The sequence below is a fragment of the Arvicanthis niloticus genome, chromosome 16 (assembly GCF_011762505.2).
Source record: "Arvicanthis niloticus isolate mArvNil1 chromosome 16, mArvNil1.pat.X, whole genome shotgun sequence".
Lineage (NCBI taxonomy): Eukaryota > Metazoa > Chordata > Mammalia > Rodentia > Muridae > Arvicanthis > Arvicanthis niloticus.
In genome coordinates this window covers 44,214,467-44,231,100 of record NC_047673.1, presented here as the reverse complement: position 1 = coordinate 44,231,100, position 16,634 = coordinate 44,214,467, and the positions used below count along the sequence as shown (strand labels likewise).

The window sequence follows — 16,634 nt, the reverse complement described above, 5'->3', positions numbered from 1 at the left end:
GAGTTTTATGAAACAGTGAAGACAAGGGTGTGTTTTAGATAGGGAAGTACACCGTTAATAAAAAGTAAAACAGCTTGTTATACTTTCCTGCTGAATCAAACTGACTTTCTTAGAAACTAAAATGCTTTTCTCTAAATTTTTATAGAATGCACTAATATTTTTTATGAGTATAGTGTATTTAGTAGGAATTCAAGATAGATTTCCTTGGAAAAATGAAATCACATGAAATGTCTCTTGGAACTTCACTGTATAGTATAATAGTCAAAAATCAAGTGTATGGCATATCACAATGCATGCTGGATATTTTAATGTTCTGTTAGCGTTAGTATGTTATTACTGAGATGCAAGCATAGCGTTATTTTTTTGTTTTTCAATAGTTTTACTTAAGAATGACTTAAACATTCTAATAGAATTTTGCTGAAATTTTGAGAGATAACCATTCAGTTAAAATTACAGTTAAACTTCTGAGAAATAAACAATAAACATTCCATAAATATTTTTCAACGAAGACAAAATTCTAGTTATTTGTACAAATGGCGTCACAGCATCAAGACAATTCATTAACAACATGTCAATTTAATTAGTGTGTTATCTCAATGGGGGATTACAATACAATGTTCAACTACGAGTCTGAGCTCTTAGGGAAGATTGATGAGGCTCTTCCCCTGCACCTAGGCCAACACTCCCTTCTGTGTCAGCCTAGTATTTGGAAGGAGAGGTTTCTCATATACAGTTTGTCCAGCAGTGACAAACATATGTTTTATTTTGGTAGAGGATAAGGCTCAAGATGTTTTCCTGAAGAAAAAAACAAACAAGAAGATGGAGTTTGGGAATGTGGGTATTGGTTTATCTCTTCTCTCTAGCAAGCTGAACGACTGCTTTTTAATCAAAGAGGAGAACTCAGGAAAGTGTACAGTGTTACAGGCTATTAACATCAAAAGTGAGTTGAACTCTACACATCAGTGACATTGCAGGATTCTCCCAGATTCTCCCCGAGCCTTTCTCCATGGCTCATAGGTGAAGCTTGTTGGAAAAGTTGTTAACACAAATACAGACTCAACCTGGTGCTTCCAGGTATTTCAATCTAATGCTGTACTTTAGGAATCAATTGTACTTTTATTACACCATGGAAGAGAAATACAATGTGGAGGAAAGAAGATGAGTGGTGTAAAAGGGATAAGCAGAAAATAGCAGTATTTCAGAATCATAGTGAATGCCTGGGTCTGAGATATCAAGTAAAATTGGACTGATAAATCCAAATGTCGAATCAGAGCAGCAATGATGTAGGCCAACTATTAGAGAATGAGCAGAACATTGCTTTTCTTGATCATACTTCTTAGAGTAGGGGACTAGCCATAGAACAATGGTTCTCAACCAGTAGATCGCAATAACCCTTTCATAAGGATCACATATCAAGGTACAAATCGACATAATTATGCTCTAATTATATTTTGAGAGAAAAGTTTTATTTTAACAGGAAGGGTGATATGTAGGAGGAGCTAAGGTGGGAGGAGTACCAAGAGGAAGAGAAGGAGTAAGGAGAGGAGTAGAAGAAGGAGAGGAGAAGCTAGGTGATGAGAGAGAGAAAGAGGGGGGGGGACATGGAGGCAGATGTTCTTGTGTCTCCACCAGTCAAAGATAGTTGATATATCTAGGTTGGGTATTGAGTTACACTTCTGATTGAGCATTACCAAACTTATAAAGCCTTTGATTAACATTTTTTTAAAAAGTGTATAAAAGCAAAAAGGAAAAGGGGGCATGGGATAGGGGTTTTTTAGGGGGGGGGGAGAATGGGGAAAGGGGATGGCATCTGAAATGTAAATAAAATATCCAATTTAAAAAAAGGATCACATATCAAATATCCCACATATTAGATATTTATATTACAATTCATAATGGTGGCAAAATCATAGTTATGAAGTAGCAATAAAAGTAATATTATGGTTGGAGGTCGCCATAATATGAGGAACTGTATTAAAGGGTTGTAGCATTAGGAAGGTTGAGAACCACTGCTATAGAATGTTCTTGTCACAGCGATTTGAGAAACACAAAGATGTAAGGGAAACAGGCCTTTAGTCATGGACTGCTATGGAAACAAGGATGGGACTTTTGCCGATCCATCACTGGGCAAAGCAAGTGAGGTTGCATGGCAACCTCAAAGGCAATATAGCAAGGGATATGGACTCTGTCCATGATGAAGTTATAAAAAGCTTAAGATACAGAGAGAAATATATGAAAATCAGGATTAATATAAAGACTACAGATTAATTGTAGATTTGAATATTTTATGCCCACAGTATGTATTTAGCCTTAAAGATACTTTACTTCACTTTTTAAATTTTATATTAAGTGCTAAAATTTATTTCATATGCTAACCATTTAGTGTTTGATTTTCTTCAATTTCTTTCATGTGTGATCTGCACAATAATTTTCTGACATATGTGGTTAATAAATATATAGCATTTATACAGATGGACTTAGATTCTGAGGTGCAAACATGTGGATAAGATCTCATTGTGACTTGTTCCTTCCTGTCTCAGTTCCCACTGATTGACTTTGTCATGCATTTTCTTGGAGGTCAACCAAGGGTTTCCACTCTGCCCCTCAGAAAGATGTAAGAGAGAAACTCTGCTTACCGTTCTGACATTAAATGAAGTAAAATGAAAATACGTGCACTATGACCAAAAATTAGATGTTAAAATAGATGTTAAATGTAATCTGGTATGACATGACAGGAAATATTTTGCCTTTAATATTGGAATAAGGTTAAATTATAGGGCTGCAGTTAAAAAGTACTTGTTTCTGCAGAGTACCCAGGTTCAGTTCTCAGTACTCATATTGTGAACCTCACAACCACCTACAAGTCCAGCTCTGGGGTACCTGATGCTCTCTTCTACCTCTGAGGCTACCCTCATTCATGTTCTCATACTCACAAACACACACACACACACACACACACACACACACACACACAATTGAAACACAAATAAATCTTTAGAAAACATTCAGTAGCTGTACTAGCGACTTCTGTTGCTGTGATAAAACACCTTAACTAAGGCAACTTACAGAGGGAAGAGTTGATTTGGGTTCACGGTTCCCAAACGTTAAAGGCTATATGTTAGGCACAGTATGGCAGCAGGTGCAGTGGGATTGAAAGCCTAGGGCTCACATCTTCAATGGCAAACAAAAATGAGAAAGCGAACTGGAAATGGCACCGGTTTTTAAAGTCTGAAATGCACCTCCAGTGACGTAGTTCCTCCAACTAAGCCACACCCCCTAAGCCTCCTCCAAACAGCACCACCAACTGCAGAACTAAGTCATTGGACATTCTCATCCAAAGAGCTAAAGTAGTGCTTTTGAAAGTGTATCAGTATCTGCATCTGTACCCTCATAAAGTCAAAGGGGAGGGAGGAGAGAGGGGATGGAATGGGGGTTTGTGGAGGGGGAAACTGGGAAGGGGGATATCATTTTAAATGTAAATGAACAAAATGATTAATAAAAAAAGAAAATGTACCAGTAAATAAGACATAGCTATTATGTGCCTCATAAACAGTATGTAAATGTAACTACACTTGCCTTATACGAACATAAAGAACATAATGCACAGTTGGTGTTTGACATGATTACAAAACATAGTTACCAAATCTAGGTTTTTGTTTTAACCTCTAAATCTCTTTAGTAAGTGATTTGGTTAGCTACTTCAGTAAAAAAAAATGGATTGTAGCTCCTATATGATTGCAATCTCATTTTATTCTTGAATACATCTACTGTATCCATGTATCTATACTATGTACCGTTTATTCACAGGTACCACCACTAGATGGCAGAGTTCCCAGACACAAAGTGTGACAATTCACCTAGCAAATATTTCCCATCTATACAGTGAAAAGTTGACATGATTTTTTTTTTTTTTTTTTTTTTTTTGGTTTGGAAGAACTTACACTTTATATCTACACAAGTAATAAACATATTTTCTTAATACTAAATATTAATATATCTAGAATAGGAAATTTGACGATATGAGAAAAAAATTAAAAACATTTTTATGCTAGGTCTTGAACAAGGGCCCATTACTCACAGAAAAGGATGAGAGAAAAATAGAACCCATACAAGAGCATAAGGATAAATATCAATACATATTTAATGTACTGGTTAGTTTTTGTCAACTTGACACAAGCTAGAATTACCTGGGAACTGGGAACCTCAATTGAGGATTGCCTCCATCAGCTTGGCCTGTGGGAATGTCTACGGAACATTTTATTAATTTCTAGTAGATGTAGGATGGCCGATAGTAGATGTAGGATTGCACTGTAGACAGTGCAATCCCTAGACATATGGACCTGGGCTATATAAACACCGAGTATAGTGTAGAGCAAACTCCCCAGCAGGTCAGTGCGTGCAGTTCTCCCTACCACGTCAATGTTGTGGATTCTTGAATGAGAGACATACACAAGCAGCCTTATTTTTAATATGCCCTAATATCAATGGCTGAACCACTCCCAAACTCCCATGTTGCTAATGCCTCCCCTCCAATATTCCTGAATTATTACTTACTGAAATAATACAGAGATATTCTATCTCTGCTACCCCAGACCCAATCAGGGAGGGGCCCCTTGGGGCCGCTCTTGCCCGGCTCTTACATGATTGTTACTCTGTCTTCTGTAGCTCTCCCTCCAGATCCTTCTGCTTCCCTGACATGGGGGTACTAAATTCTTCTTCTCCTGATTCCCTTGCCTGGAAAATCTAAAGTCCCTTTGCCTCCCTGCCCAGCCATTGGCCACTGGCAACTTCATTCACCAATCAAAGTCAAGGGGGGGTGGGTGGAGGCGGGACCCTCAGGGTCCTACAGGCACACATGGGTTACCAAGTAAATTTGGGAGCCAAATTAACACAAATATCATTAGAACCAATCCACAACAGCTGAGAAAGCCTGGGAGCGTAGCTACTAAATAGCAATCCTCTGTGTCTCTGCTCCACATCCTGGCCCCGGCTCTCTGATTGGGGTTCCTGCCTACACTTTCCTCAGTGATATGCTGTAACCTGTGAGCAAAATGAACCCTTTAGAGTAAATATCAATATATATTTAATGTACTGGTTAGTTTTTTGTCAACGTGATACAAGCTAGAGTCACCTGGGACTAGTCCTTCTTGCTTTTGGTCATGGTGACGATCACAGCAACATAGAAGCACACTAATACATTTGGGAATTGCAACAAAATCTTGGCAGTTGTAATTAGCACATCTCTGTAGTCTGTGTCAGGTATCATAAGAGGTTTTATTGAAAAGCAACGGCATTAAAATGGTGAAAAAGGGCTTTGTAATGGTTTGATAAAACTTACCGAACAAATACAATAGGAAAGGAAGACACATTGATGAAATGACCAAAAGACACTTGATGGTTTTTGATTCTGGACACTTCCTAGAGCATGATGATAGTAGTCTAAACAAGCTGTAACAAGAGAAAAAAGATGTTTGTTGGTAGTAGAAAAGGAAACATCCCTTGAGAGAGACTGGCTAGGTTTAAATGTGTTTTTATTGAAATAATCAGGTAAAAATCTAAAGTTTCTCAGTTAAATAGCGAGCTGAAGTTGGAGAGATTTGCATGGCTTGAGTGGGGTTCCAGCATCAGGAGGGGAAGCATTGACTCTAGTATGTAGTGCTAGCTAAGATTCAATATCAGATATGTCATATGGCAGGACTCAGGTCAGAAATCACAAGTCAAAATAGCATAAAGAAGACAGGAGAATGAGGAGGGCAAGAAAAGGCCCAAGACTCCAGCTCTGAGCTATCAGAAGCAAAATCCTCCGTGTGAATTAGAGAGCCAAGGTCCAGATTTGGGGACAATGCAAAGCACCTGAGGTTTACTGTAGTAGTAATCCATGGACATGCTTTTTTTAGCTGAAGGTGCAAGCAGATATTAACGAAAATATTTCTAACGAATAAAGAACACTGTAGGGATGATACTGTTCTCAACTAAGTTGTGATGCTGAAATGTCCTGTGCATCTTTCCACAGGAGAAAACCTGCCTTTATCTTTTTACATGAAGGTGAAGGCACTCAAAAATAGAAACACAACACACATACACTCTATCCACAATCTCTCCATATGTGTGTGTGTAAAAATATTATACGTACTAATTATTTTCCAGAAGCAAACAAAACTAAACAAATATTAAATTATGACTTTTGTCACTCTCTAAATCATAACACTGTATTAAGTGATACACAGTCTTTAAATTCTTAATGCAGACACCTGATTGGTAGTTCACTAACTGCAAAACTATCTCTCAAGTACTGCAATAAAAATAAACAAAAATACAAGACTGCTATATTCTGTTCCCTGTTTGTTATTTTTCTGGAATTTATAAACTCCTTAACCTTTAGGAATCACTTGCTTGTTTATTAAAATGAATTTAAGGTGTATCTAGAATGTGAGATTAAGGCCTAATATTTGAGAGACTTTTCAGGAACTACAGTTTCCATTTCTTAATATAGGCTTGTGTTTTCTGACTCAGCTTTCTCTCAACGGGTATTTGGAAGTTAATAAAACTTTCCAGTTGAAATGTTTGTGAAGTATTAGTTTCCTATACTGAACATGATTTCACGGGGAGGTCCTGGTGAAACTTGTTGCTTGAAACACATTATTGTTACTTTAGGCGCTGACTATTCTCCAGCTGACTTGATTAAAGTGCAGAGAGTCTATGGCTTGGATGACTTACGTTTCACATTGGTTTGAGCAAGATGATTGGTATGAAGGACTCCAAAGAGTAAGATATTTTTATCTTGCAATTGTAATTTTCTGTCAGGTTTGCTTTTCTTTTTCTTTGCCTGCTTTTCTTCTTGTAAAGCACTGCTCCATCCATTATGTTGCAGACATTGCTGTAATACAAAATTCTGAGGATATGTTAGCAATTTTAAAAGTAAGAATATAATTCATAAGGATAGCTATAATAATACATTTACCAAGGGCTCCCCTCCCATTGCAATTGCAGATAATTTTCTTTTTCAGTTGTGAGTAAAACCTAAGGCCTTCTGCATGTGAGATGAGTTCTACCCCTAATCTGTATGCTCAACCCTCTTTTCATTTTGTATTTTGAAACAGGCTCTCATTAAACTGCCCAGGCTGGTCTTGAACCTATGGCACCTCTGCCACAGTATTCTGAGTGGCTGAGATCATAGGCCCGAGCCCTGTCTAGATCAACTCACAGTAATATATTAAGACTGTCTTTAAAATTGAACTATAAAATGCTATTTTGTATATGACTAGTGTATAAAAATAGCAATGATTACAAACCTTTTCCCATAAATAAAAATATTTAATTACACGGAAGGCTGTTGTATGTTAATACTTAGTATTATGATACTATTATTCAAGGAAAAACAGATATCTTGAGCATGCTATTGTACCTGATAAATGTTAAGAAAATTAAAAATGCTTATAATTATGTTTCAAAGGGAGTCAAACTGTTACCATGGCAACTCGGCCTATTATTTTGAAAAAAAGAGTATAGGTTAGCATTATAATAGTAAAAAAATAAAATCTTATTTTAAAATGTAGCATGTCAAAGTGGATATAGCTTAGAAGAAATTAATTTTAATTTTACTTTTCAATGGAGAATTTATTGATATTTAGAAGATGACTGTGAGTTTTCTTTGCATTAACTTGTGAACAAAAGAGCCAGAGTATCTCTGTGAAGGATAAGCATGGGCCTCCTCATTTCTGTTCATGGGCAAATACTACTGAAAATACACAGTACTTTTCTTTTCTTTTTTCTTTCTTTTCTTCTCTCCACTTCTTGGCATTCTGTTCTAATCACACCAATCACAAATATTTTCTTATTATTTTACTTCTTCTTTTTTTAAAATAAATGGTCAGCAATGCATATATAGCCTCTGGGGATTTTTTTTCCCATATAGTTCTTCTTTTTCTTCTTTTTTTCTTGGCTGTAGAAGAGGATGATAAACATCTCTGGATCTAGTAGCCATCTGCCACTGTGAAAAATCACTCATAAAATAAATTGTGAAACATTCTTCAGAAAGGAAACGTTGCGGTAACTTAGGAAAGAGCTCACCATCATAAATTCTGAACTTCAATAATGGTACAATGCAGTAAAAAAAAAAAAAAACAATGATGGGGATTTCAGCCTATGAGTTTAAGTAGCCAGATTCCAACGTCCACCCACTGGGCAGGCACGGCACTACAATGACAGTGCCCCCTACAATGTGTGAACATCTTAAATACAATAACACATTCATTTTCATGTTTCAGAAAAGATTCCCTTTGAAGTGCAGCCCAGAAGATGATAGTATGATCTGGGGTCAAGATAGGACTAACTTTAATAAAAATTCTTATTACTAAAATGGGTTAAAATGCCTGTGGAGCGTCACATACGGATTGTGAAGATTCAAATTCTTTCCCTCTCGGTCACTAATATTAATATTATTTCATTCACTATAGGCCTTTGTACCTAAAACAAGACATTAAAAGACGAAGTATTTTTAATCATAAAAATAGTTTCTCCCTTAAATTGGCCGTATCATCTTTGTGACTATGGGCTCCTTCTTGCTCAGGTCTCATTCATTTGTATACAGACACAGATGAGATGAAAACTCATAGTCAATGGGGAAAACCAGCACATGAATATAGGCTTTTATCACTTCTAAGCATGTAGCTTATTTTCCAGGTTGTGTATATGTATCTATATCTTATATGACCACTGTTTTAAATGTTAATAAGAAATGAATTTTTGATTCAAAATTACAAACTCAAAATGTAGAGTTTCAAAATTGACATAAAAGTGTAAATTTAATATTGAGAGAACTAAGTTGACACTTGTACTATCTATGACAAAAAATATATAAATACACATATACAAACTTTACTATTTTAATTTATTTTTGGCACTACTGTAATTCCTTTAACTTATACTTAAATTTTAACTATACTCATTTAATAATAACCCTACACATTCTAAAGTAAACATGATGACCTTTAAAAATCTAATATGTACAATAATTAGATGGCATGTTTTCTGTTACATTTCATCCACTGACTAAAGGGTAAATTTTCCATAATCTCTGTGGGCATCTGCGCACGCATGTGCATGTTTTGTCTGTGGGGTTGAGAGCAAACTTGGAATGCAAATGAACAAAATGAAAATAATATCCCTGTCACCAGCCACTAACACTGTCAGTTGCATGTAGCTTTAACAATACAAAGGCTTTCTTCCTGACCTCATCACAAGTCTGCTTTACTCGGTGAGCTCTGAGGCTTAGCATCACCCCAGTGAAGTGTGTGTGTTATTTCTAGACCAAAAGGATTGCTCTTTTCAAGTAACCCATGCTTAGACTGCACATGCATCAGGACCAAGTAAAGATAATGAGTATTTCTTCTTCCATCTGAAAAATGCTACTTGTCTCAGTGAAAAGCTTGTCTGACAGGGTGACTTTTAAAATGTTCCATAGGTTGGATTTTATTTTTATGTTTAGGGATATACAATCATTATCCATGCTGATAACTAAATAATAAAGGTTTCTGGGGATTTCACTTTGTCTCCTTAGTAACAGATTTGTCCTAATAAAACCTATATATGTCTTACATTTATTTTATGATCCTGTTGAAGAAATAGTCTGAAAGTTCCAAATATTAGGATTTATTTGAATACCCAGTGTGAGTTTTTAAATGCAATTGTATTGATTTGTTTATTGATTCATGATTATTTAGAAAGCATCCAAAATTATGAATTTAAAAGGAAATAAATGTTATTTTTATTTTTCCTATTTGTTATTTTAACAGCTGGCTGATAAAGATTATTCAGACACAAATTTTAAAAGGAGTTAAGATTGGAAATGATGTATCCTCTTATCATCCAAGTATTCTTGAGGTACAACTGAAATTTCTAATTACTGAAATAAAATTTTACTATAACAATTTAGAAGACATTTTGATAAACAAGAGAAAGTATACCTGCAGATATGAAGGCAGGATAATAGCATTTATTGATTCAGAAAAATATTGAGAGAAGTAAATAAAACCTGACAAATACTGTCAGCAGACTAGCATTCTCTCATGTAAGAATTCAGAGAGATGAGGGAAGAAAGGGTATGTCAAAACATAACAGCAGGTACAGTTCTAGAATAAAAATTTCAAGAATTTCAGCAAAATCCAAAGAACCTGAATTCGGCTAGTTTCAATTGGGTAAGTATAATCAAAATTTTAAGGGCAAAGACAAGACATGGAATCGTGAAACAGGGAGATAGAAGCAATCATCACATACCTGAATCCTCTCTAAGATAACTGTGAAGAAGATTCTTAACAGATACACTGGAGGCAAGAAGGCCATGGGATAAGAAATTGCCACAAGAAAAATGTTTGTTGACCAAACTTTCCAAATCTGGCCAAACTATTTTTCAAAAATCATCCTGCAAACAACTATGAAAGAATTCATTACCTTCTCACTATCCTGAAACATGTTCAAGGAAATCTTCCTGGCTAAAAGAAAAGGACACTAAAATATTAACACTACACAATATGATACAAGTCAGAGAAATTACATACTGTGGATATTAGTCTAATTATGTACATAGCCACACATATAGAATAGCTCACTCAGCTACTGCATATACATTTTTCTAATGAAGAAATTTCCCAGGATTGGTATATTATACCACATGGACAATATACATTCTCTAATTATAATTAGAGGCAATTAGAATTTGTAACAGAAAGGAATCCGTGAAATTATCCAGTCTGTGTAAATTGGGCAAAAACCATCGTATGAAACCAATACATGGGGCTGGAGAGATGGCTCAGCTGTTAAGAGCACTGACTGCTCTTCCAGAAGTCCTGAGTTCAATTCCCAGCAACCACGTCGTGGCTCACAACCATCTGTAATAAAATCTGGTGCTATCTTTAAAAAAAAAAGAAAAAAAAAAAAGAAAAAAAGAAACCAATACATGAAAATCAGCATCTAATAATCTAAGAAGGATTTAAATATATAGATAAGGACACAACATACAGAAATATGGGATGCAGTACACACAGAACCAAAATGAAATATGTAGCACTGAATGTCAACTAGCAAGGCAGATCTTAAATCACAATCAAATTTTATACCTTAATGTAATGAGAAAGTGAATAAACTGTATTCAGTCAAATTACAAGATAAACATCACAGTAATGTTATATGAAACAGAGACTGGAAAGGCACTAGAGAAACCTCAATGAAACCAAAAATCATTCCTTGAAAAGAAGATCACAATTGACCATGCAACCAGCTGGAGTAAGAACATAAAAGAGCAAAGACAAGTTATTAACGTCATAAGTGAGTAACAATAAAGTGCTATAGGAATTAAAATTATTATGAACTGTACTAAAGATAGGCATACCCCCAAAAATTGGATTAACCAGATGTACTGAGAAGTTCATAGAAATAGAAAACCAACCAGCATCACACCACTAAGAAACACAAACTATAAATAGTCCCAGAATTAGTAAGTAGGTTGAACCAATAATCTAAAACCTTCCAACAAACAGGTATAGTGACGTACTCTGACAATCTCCCTCCCCCTACCCTAGAAGCTGAGGCATGAAAAATGCTGCAAGTTCAAATCAGGGCAACTTTTCCAGTTATCACAGCTTCAAAATTATAAAATATCCAATACATAGCTTAACCACAGATGTAAAATATTTTCTCTAGTAAGATAATAAAACAATGCTAAAAGAAATCAAAGTCATAAATAGAAACACACCTCATGTGATTAAGATGATAATGTAGGGTTTTAACTCAGTATATTCCCTACAAAAAAATCAAATGATGTTTTTTTGCAGAAATTAAAGAAAAAAAAACCTCCTAACATTCATGTAGAATTACAGGGGAATCCTACATAAGAAAATTAAAAGTCTTGGAATAAAATTATAGGAGAAAATTCACAATGATGAATAAGGCACCGCCTTGTGAATTACACAAGAAACACAGTTATCCAAAGAAAACAGTGAACACATAGGCATTCATTTTTAAAAAGTAAGTTTTGTGCATCAGAGGAAATTATCAACATATCGAAATGTAGCTGCAAGAAACAGCCACCCAAGGTTCATGCTGGGTTCTAGTGCATAGTCATACCTCGTATAGAGCCAGTCTTCATTTCACACTCTTGGTTTCTGTTCTGGGTACCATTTGCTGTGTTGCAATTCTCTATTGCAGAGGTTTGTTGACATGGTTACTGTTAATTGTCCACATGACAGACTCCAAAATCACCATGCAGATGGGCCTTGGGGCATGCCTGTAGTTGTTTTTTTTTTTTTTTTTTTTTTTTTTTTTTTTTTTTTTTTTTTTTTTTTTTTTTTTATTAGTTGATGTGGGAAGACCCATCTGAATTATGGGTGGGAGCTGGGCTGTGTAAGTGGAGAGGATCAAGGTGAACAGTAGCACTCTTACTTTCATTGCTTTCTGTGATTATGGATGTGATGTGACAGGTTCCCTCAGGCTTCTGCATGGTTTCACAGCCACCATGGACTCTAACCTGGACCCATCCGCTAAAATAACCTCTTCCTTATTTAAGTTGCTTTTCTTGTGTTACTTCAATCACAGCCATGAAAAAGAAACAAACAGTTTACTTACGTATTTATTCTCCTGTCACATTATTAGTGACGTTCAAATATCGTTTCTAGTTTTCTTTTTCTCCCTCACAACTCTCAGTGTTGCTATCCCAGCTTGTTTATCTGTCTTATTTGACATTTATGCTTCAAATGCATACACATCCCCCCAGGATAAAAGATCAATGTAAAAACAGCAGGCTCGATGAAATAGGTCACGGTTGTGCCAACAGTCACACGGTGTATTTCAAATTTGAATTTGCTACCTTGATTGAATTGTCGATATTTGAAAGTTGGTATTGGTCAAAGAAAAATCTGGGTTTTTCTGGGATGCTCTGCCTACCCGGCCACATGTATGACCTTCTTCAGTGATTCCGAACCATGTCAATAGATACATATTTATTTGCCCTCTACTCCCATCAGCCTTGAAAGGCTCCTGTGTAGGTCCATGTCTTATGCCATTCGTCACTTTATGATCTCCTTTTCTATCTCAAATTGACTGCTTTGAAGTCGATTTGTATTTTAAAGCTGTTTTCATCGGAAAAGATTAAGTTGAGATTAGTATTTCCAGAAAGATATCTTCAGGGCATGAAGGCATATATTAGGGAAGATAAAATTGTAAAGTTTATGAAACGATGAAAACGATTGACATTTCTTCGAATTTGCTTTCAAGGCAACCATGTCCCAGGTCAGGCAAGTGGGCCTCCTGGCTGCTGGATGTCAGCCCTGGAACAAAGACGTATGTGCTGCCAGCGGAGACCGGTTTGCATACTGCGCAACCCTGGCCATCTATATATACCAGGTCTAATAGCACGGCTTATTGCAGTTTATGATTGTAGTGCATATGGTTATTTTTAAACTAATATTTGGATTAACGTATTTAATCGATGTTTGTATTTTCCCTTTGAATATGTATATTAGCTGTGTGTGTTAGAAACAATGACATTAATCTTAATTAAACTTGTATTTTTAAATACTATTTAAACTGCTTTTAAAAATTATGGTATATGGATAAAAAGTGTTTAAAATTATTATTACGGGGTGAAGAAATGTGTCTGTGGTTCTGAACGCTTACTACTCTTCCAGAGAACCTGAGTTTCTTTTCCAGAGTCCACAACAAAACCCACAAAGGGCTATAATTCCAGTTACAGGGAATCTGATGCATTTCTCTGGCCTCCTTGAGCACTGTATTCATATGCCCACACACAGACACACATGCATGAACATACATGTATAAAAAATAAAATTCCTTTTTAAAAAAAAATAAGATTCCTTTCAAAGGTTGTTAATAGTTCCCCATACCAATACACACTGACCTTATAGCTAAGGTGAAATAACCCATCATATTCTATTTTTTTAGTGTTATTAACTGATATTTTTTTCTACCTGGCATGAGAATTTAATGCAGTTGTTCAATGACAGTGATGAAAAACATATTAGACTAAATTATTAAAATAGCAATTTATGATCATTACCAGTACAATCTCATAATATTGTTATAATAGAAAATGGTAATAGTTAGCATTCTATACTGTTCAAGTAAAGTCAGTGAAGATCACTGATATATGACATTATTTCCTCATAAGTGCTTGCATTTATAGATATTTATATTGAATTTCTAACATATGATGCATTGGATATATTTACAGTCTGTACTACAAATGGTTTATATTGCTAATGGGTTTTAAATTTAAAATGTATTAACTACACAAAATAGACAATTATGCAACCAGGACAACTTAAATGATTATCGCTTGCAGTGTTAGCCAGATGTAAATGCTCATGGTATCAAAAATTATCCAAGAAAAGCTATAACTATAGAAATAGAAAAAATACAGATGAGAAGTCTTAGGAAAAGGCTATGTCATTACTCAAAATTTGATATGCCAAGATAGTCACTGTGGCCTTATTAGTAAAGCAGAAAGGAGAAGATATTAGAATGCTGTGTAATAAAATAGGCTAATGCTGTCAAGTAGGACTCTACTTTAAGCATGTGGTGAAAGAAAGAATCTGTAATGATTTCTTTACATTCTAAAACATACTGCCAAGGTTCACTGGTATCATGTTGAAAGAAAAAAAGACCAACCTTAATGAAGATACAAAACTTAATAATTCAAGTGACAAATTAACAGGAAACTAAAATGTGAAGTAATTAATGGAGGAATTTATAAATGAAATAGGAAAGGTGGTGTATTCATGCCTTCTACTTACCCATGCAAACACAGTACAACCACCCAGGATATATAACAGGTCTATTATATACCATTGACAGTTTTAAAACTAGTAGCTGATCTATTTCAGAGAGTGAGAGAGAGACAGAGACAGTCTGAGAGACAGAGAGAAATTGAGAGAGACAGAGACACAGAGGCAGAGAGAGACTAGAGGCCAAAAGAACTCCTGGCTGAAATAGCAGACTTATATATAAAAAAAAGAAGCTGGGGAAAGAGGAGGGAGGCTCCTCAAATGAAGAGGTTTAGGTAGGCTGGGAACAGGCCAGGACTCTGCAATAGGTACTTGCTGAGGGAGCTCTGACAGGCATCACAGAGTTAGCCACACTTTGGTATGTTAATATGAACCACAGAGTTACCCATTTGTCCTGAGTTTCTCGGGACCTGACAGATAAATTCAGAGAAAGGGGCAGTCATCACATTCCCTTGTGGAGCCACTGTTGACCTCACCAGATTCCAGTGGATTATCCTAATCCAGCACTTACACAGATGGTCCTGGTTAAAATAAATAAGTTACACACACACACACACACACACACACACACGCACGCACGCACGCACGCACGCACGCACGCACGCACGCACACGCACATGCACATGCACGCACACTTGCCCACACATAGTCATGTGTCTAGAAAAAGACAGAAAGTAAGAGATCCAATGATCATACACATTATACTCATACCCGAGGTAGTAAAAAACAATGAAGTTTTCAAAAATAAAGTTTTAATATTTTGGAGAATTGTTTTTGAACATCATTGAAAACTTTTTTAAAGTGGTTATAAAGAGTCAAGGTTTTTTCTTTTAAATAAACTGATTTTAAAAACCCATTCATGTTTTTTTTTGTAAAAAAATAAAAGTTTATACAAACTAATTTTGGTTCAAATATTGTAAAATTAAAAAAAAACTTTGTTTTATTGGTGTTTATTTGTTTGTTTTCAAGATGGGGTTTCTCCCTATACCCCTGGCTGTCCTGGAACTTGGTCTGCAGACCAGACTGGCCTCAAACTCAGATCTCCCTGCCTTTGCCTCACAAGTTCAAAAAGGGTTTTATATTTCATAAAATACATTGATAAAATGCAACAAAATATAAAATATTCGTTTAAAATTTAAATGTTTATTTTCCTAAGGATAATATGAAATCTTTGTTTCCTCAGTTTGTTTTCAAATGGTTTCTCTCAGCTTATGGAATTTGGTTGAAAGAAAACTAAGACATGACATAATTCATATTTATTACTCTGTAAACCACTATTTCTGTATATAGCTTCTGTTTTATATAATGATTACTAATCAAGAGCATATTATTTAAAAAGAACTCAACTGTTTGCCATGCTTTGTTTTAGCTGGATCACCGTTATAATGAATTCAAACTTCATGCAATTATGTCGGAACATAAAAAAACAATCACAGCCATTTCATGGTGTCCACATAACCCTGACTTGTTTGCAAGCAGCAGTACCGATAACTTAGTGATCATTTGGAACGTGGCAGAGCAAAAAGTCATTGCTAAACTCGACAACATCAAAGGTACATTTGTCACTAAAATTTATTTTAGCAAGTAAAATTTTTATATTTCAATGATTACAATTTTGTTTAATTAATTTAGGTTTTAAAACAATATTTTAAATTTCTAGTAGTAACATGTATAATAAGTACATTTCATGTCATGGCAAGTGCAGAGATACAGAACTGAAACAAAATCTCTCAGAATTCCATTCTATGATTAATTAAAGATGTAGCCAATTATAAGCAATTAAAATAACGTTAAAATTTAATATGAAAATTTCCAGAATGAATACGTAAACAAAACTGG

General features: G+C 35.3%; 1 protein-coding gene across 7 annotated transcripts in view; it reads left to right on the top strand.

Annotated features, from left to right (window-relative positions):
- Wdr17 (WD repeat domain 17) overlaps positions 1-16,634 on the top strand; it is an 88,841-nt gene that overhangs the window by 13,237 nt on the left and 58,970 nt on the right. For 5 of the 7 annotated variants that reach the window (XM_034520073.2, XM_034520072.2, XM_034520064.2 and 2 more), the window contains exons 2-4: positions 6,655-6,765; positions 13,267-13,395; positions 16,165-16,348. In XM_034520073.2, coding sequence (XP_034375964.1) covers positions 6,700-6,765; positions 13,267-13,395; positions 16,165-16,348 — 379 coding nt within the window. In that variant the 5' untranslated portion in view covers positions 6,655-6,699. The remainder of the gene's footprint in view (positions 1-6,654; positions 6,766-13,266; positions 13,396-16,164; positions 16,349-16,634) is intronic. The other 2 variants (XM_034520068.2, XM_076914155.1) reach the window with 2 other exon arrangements.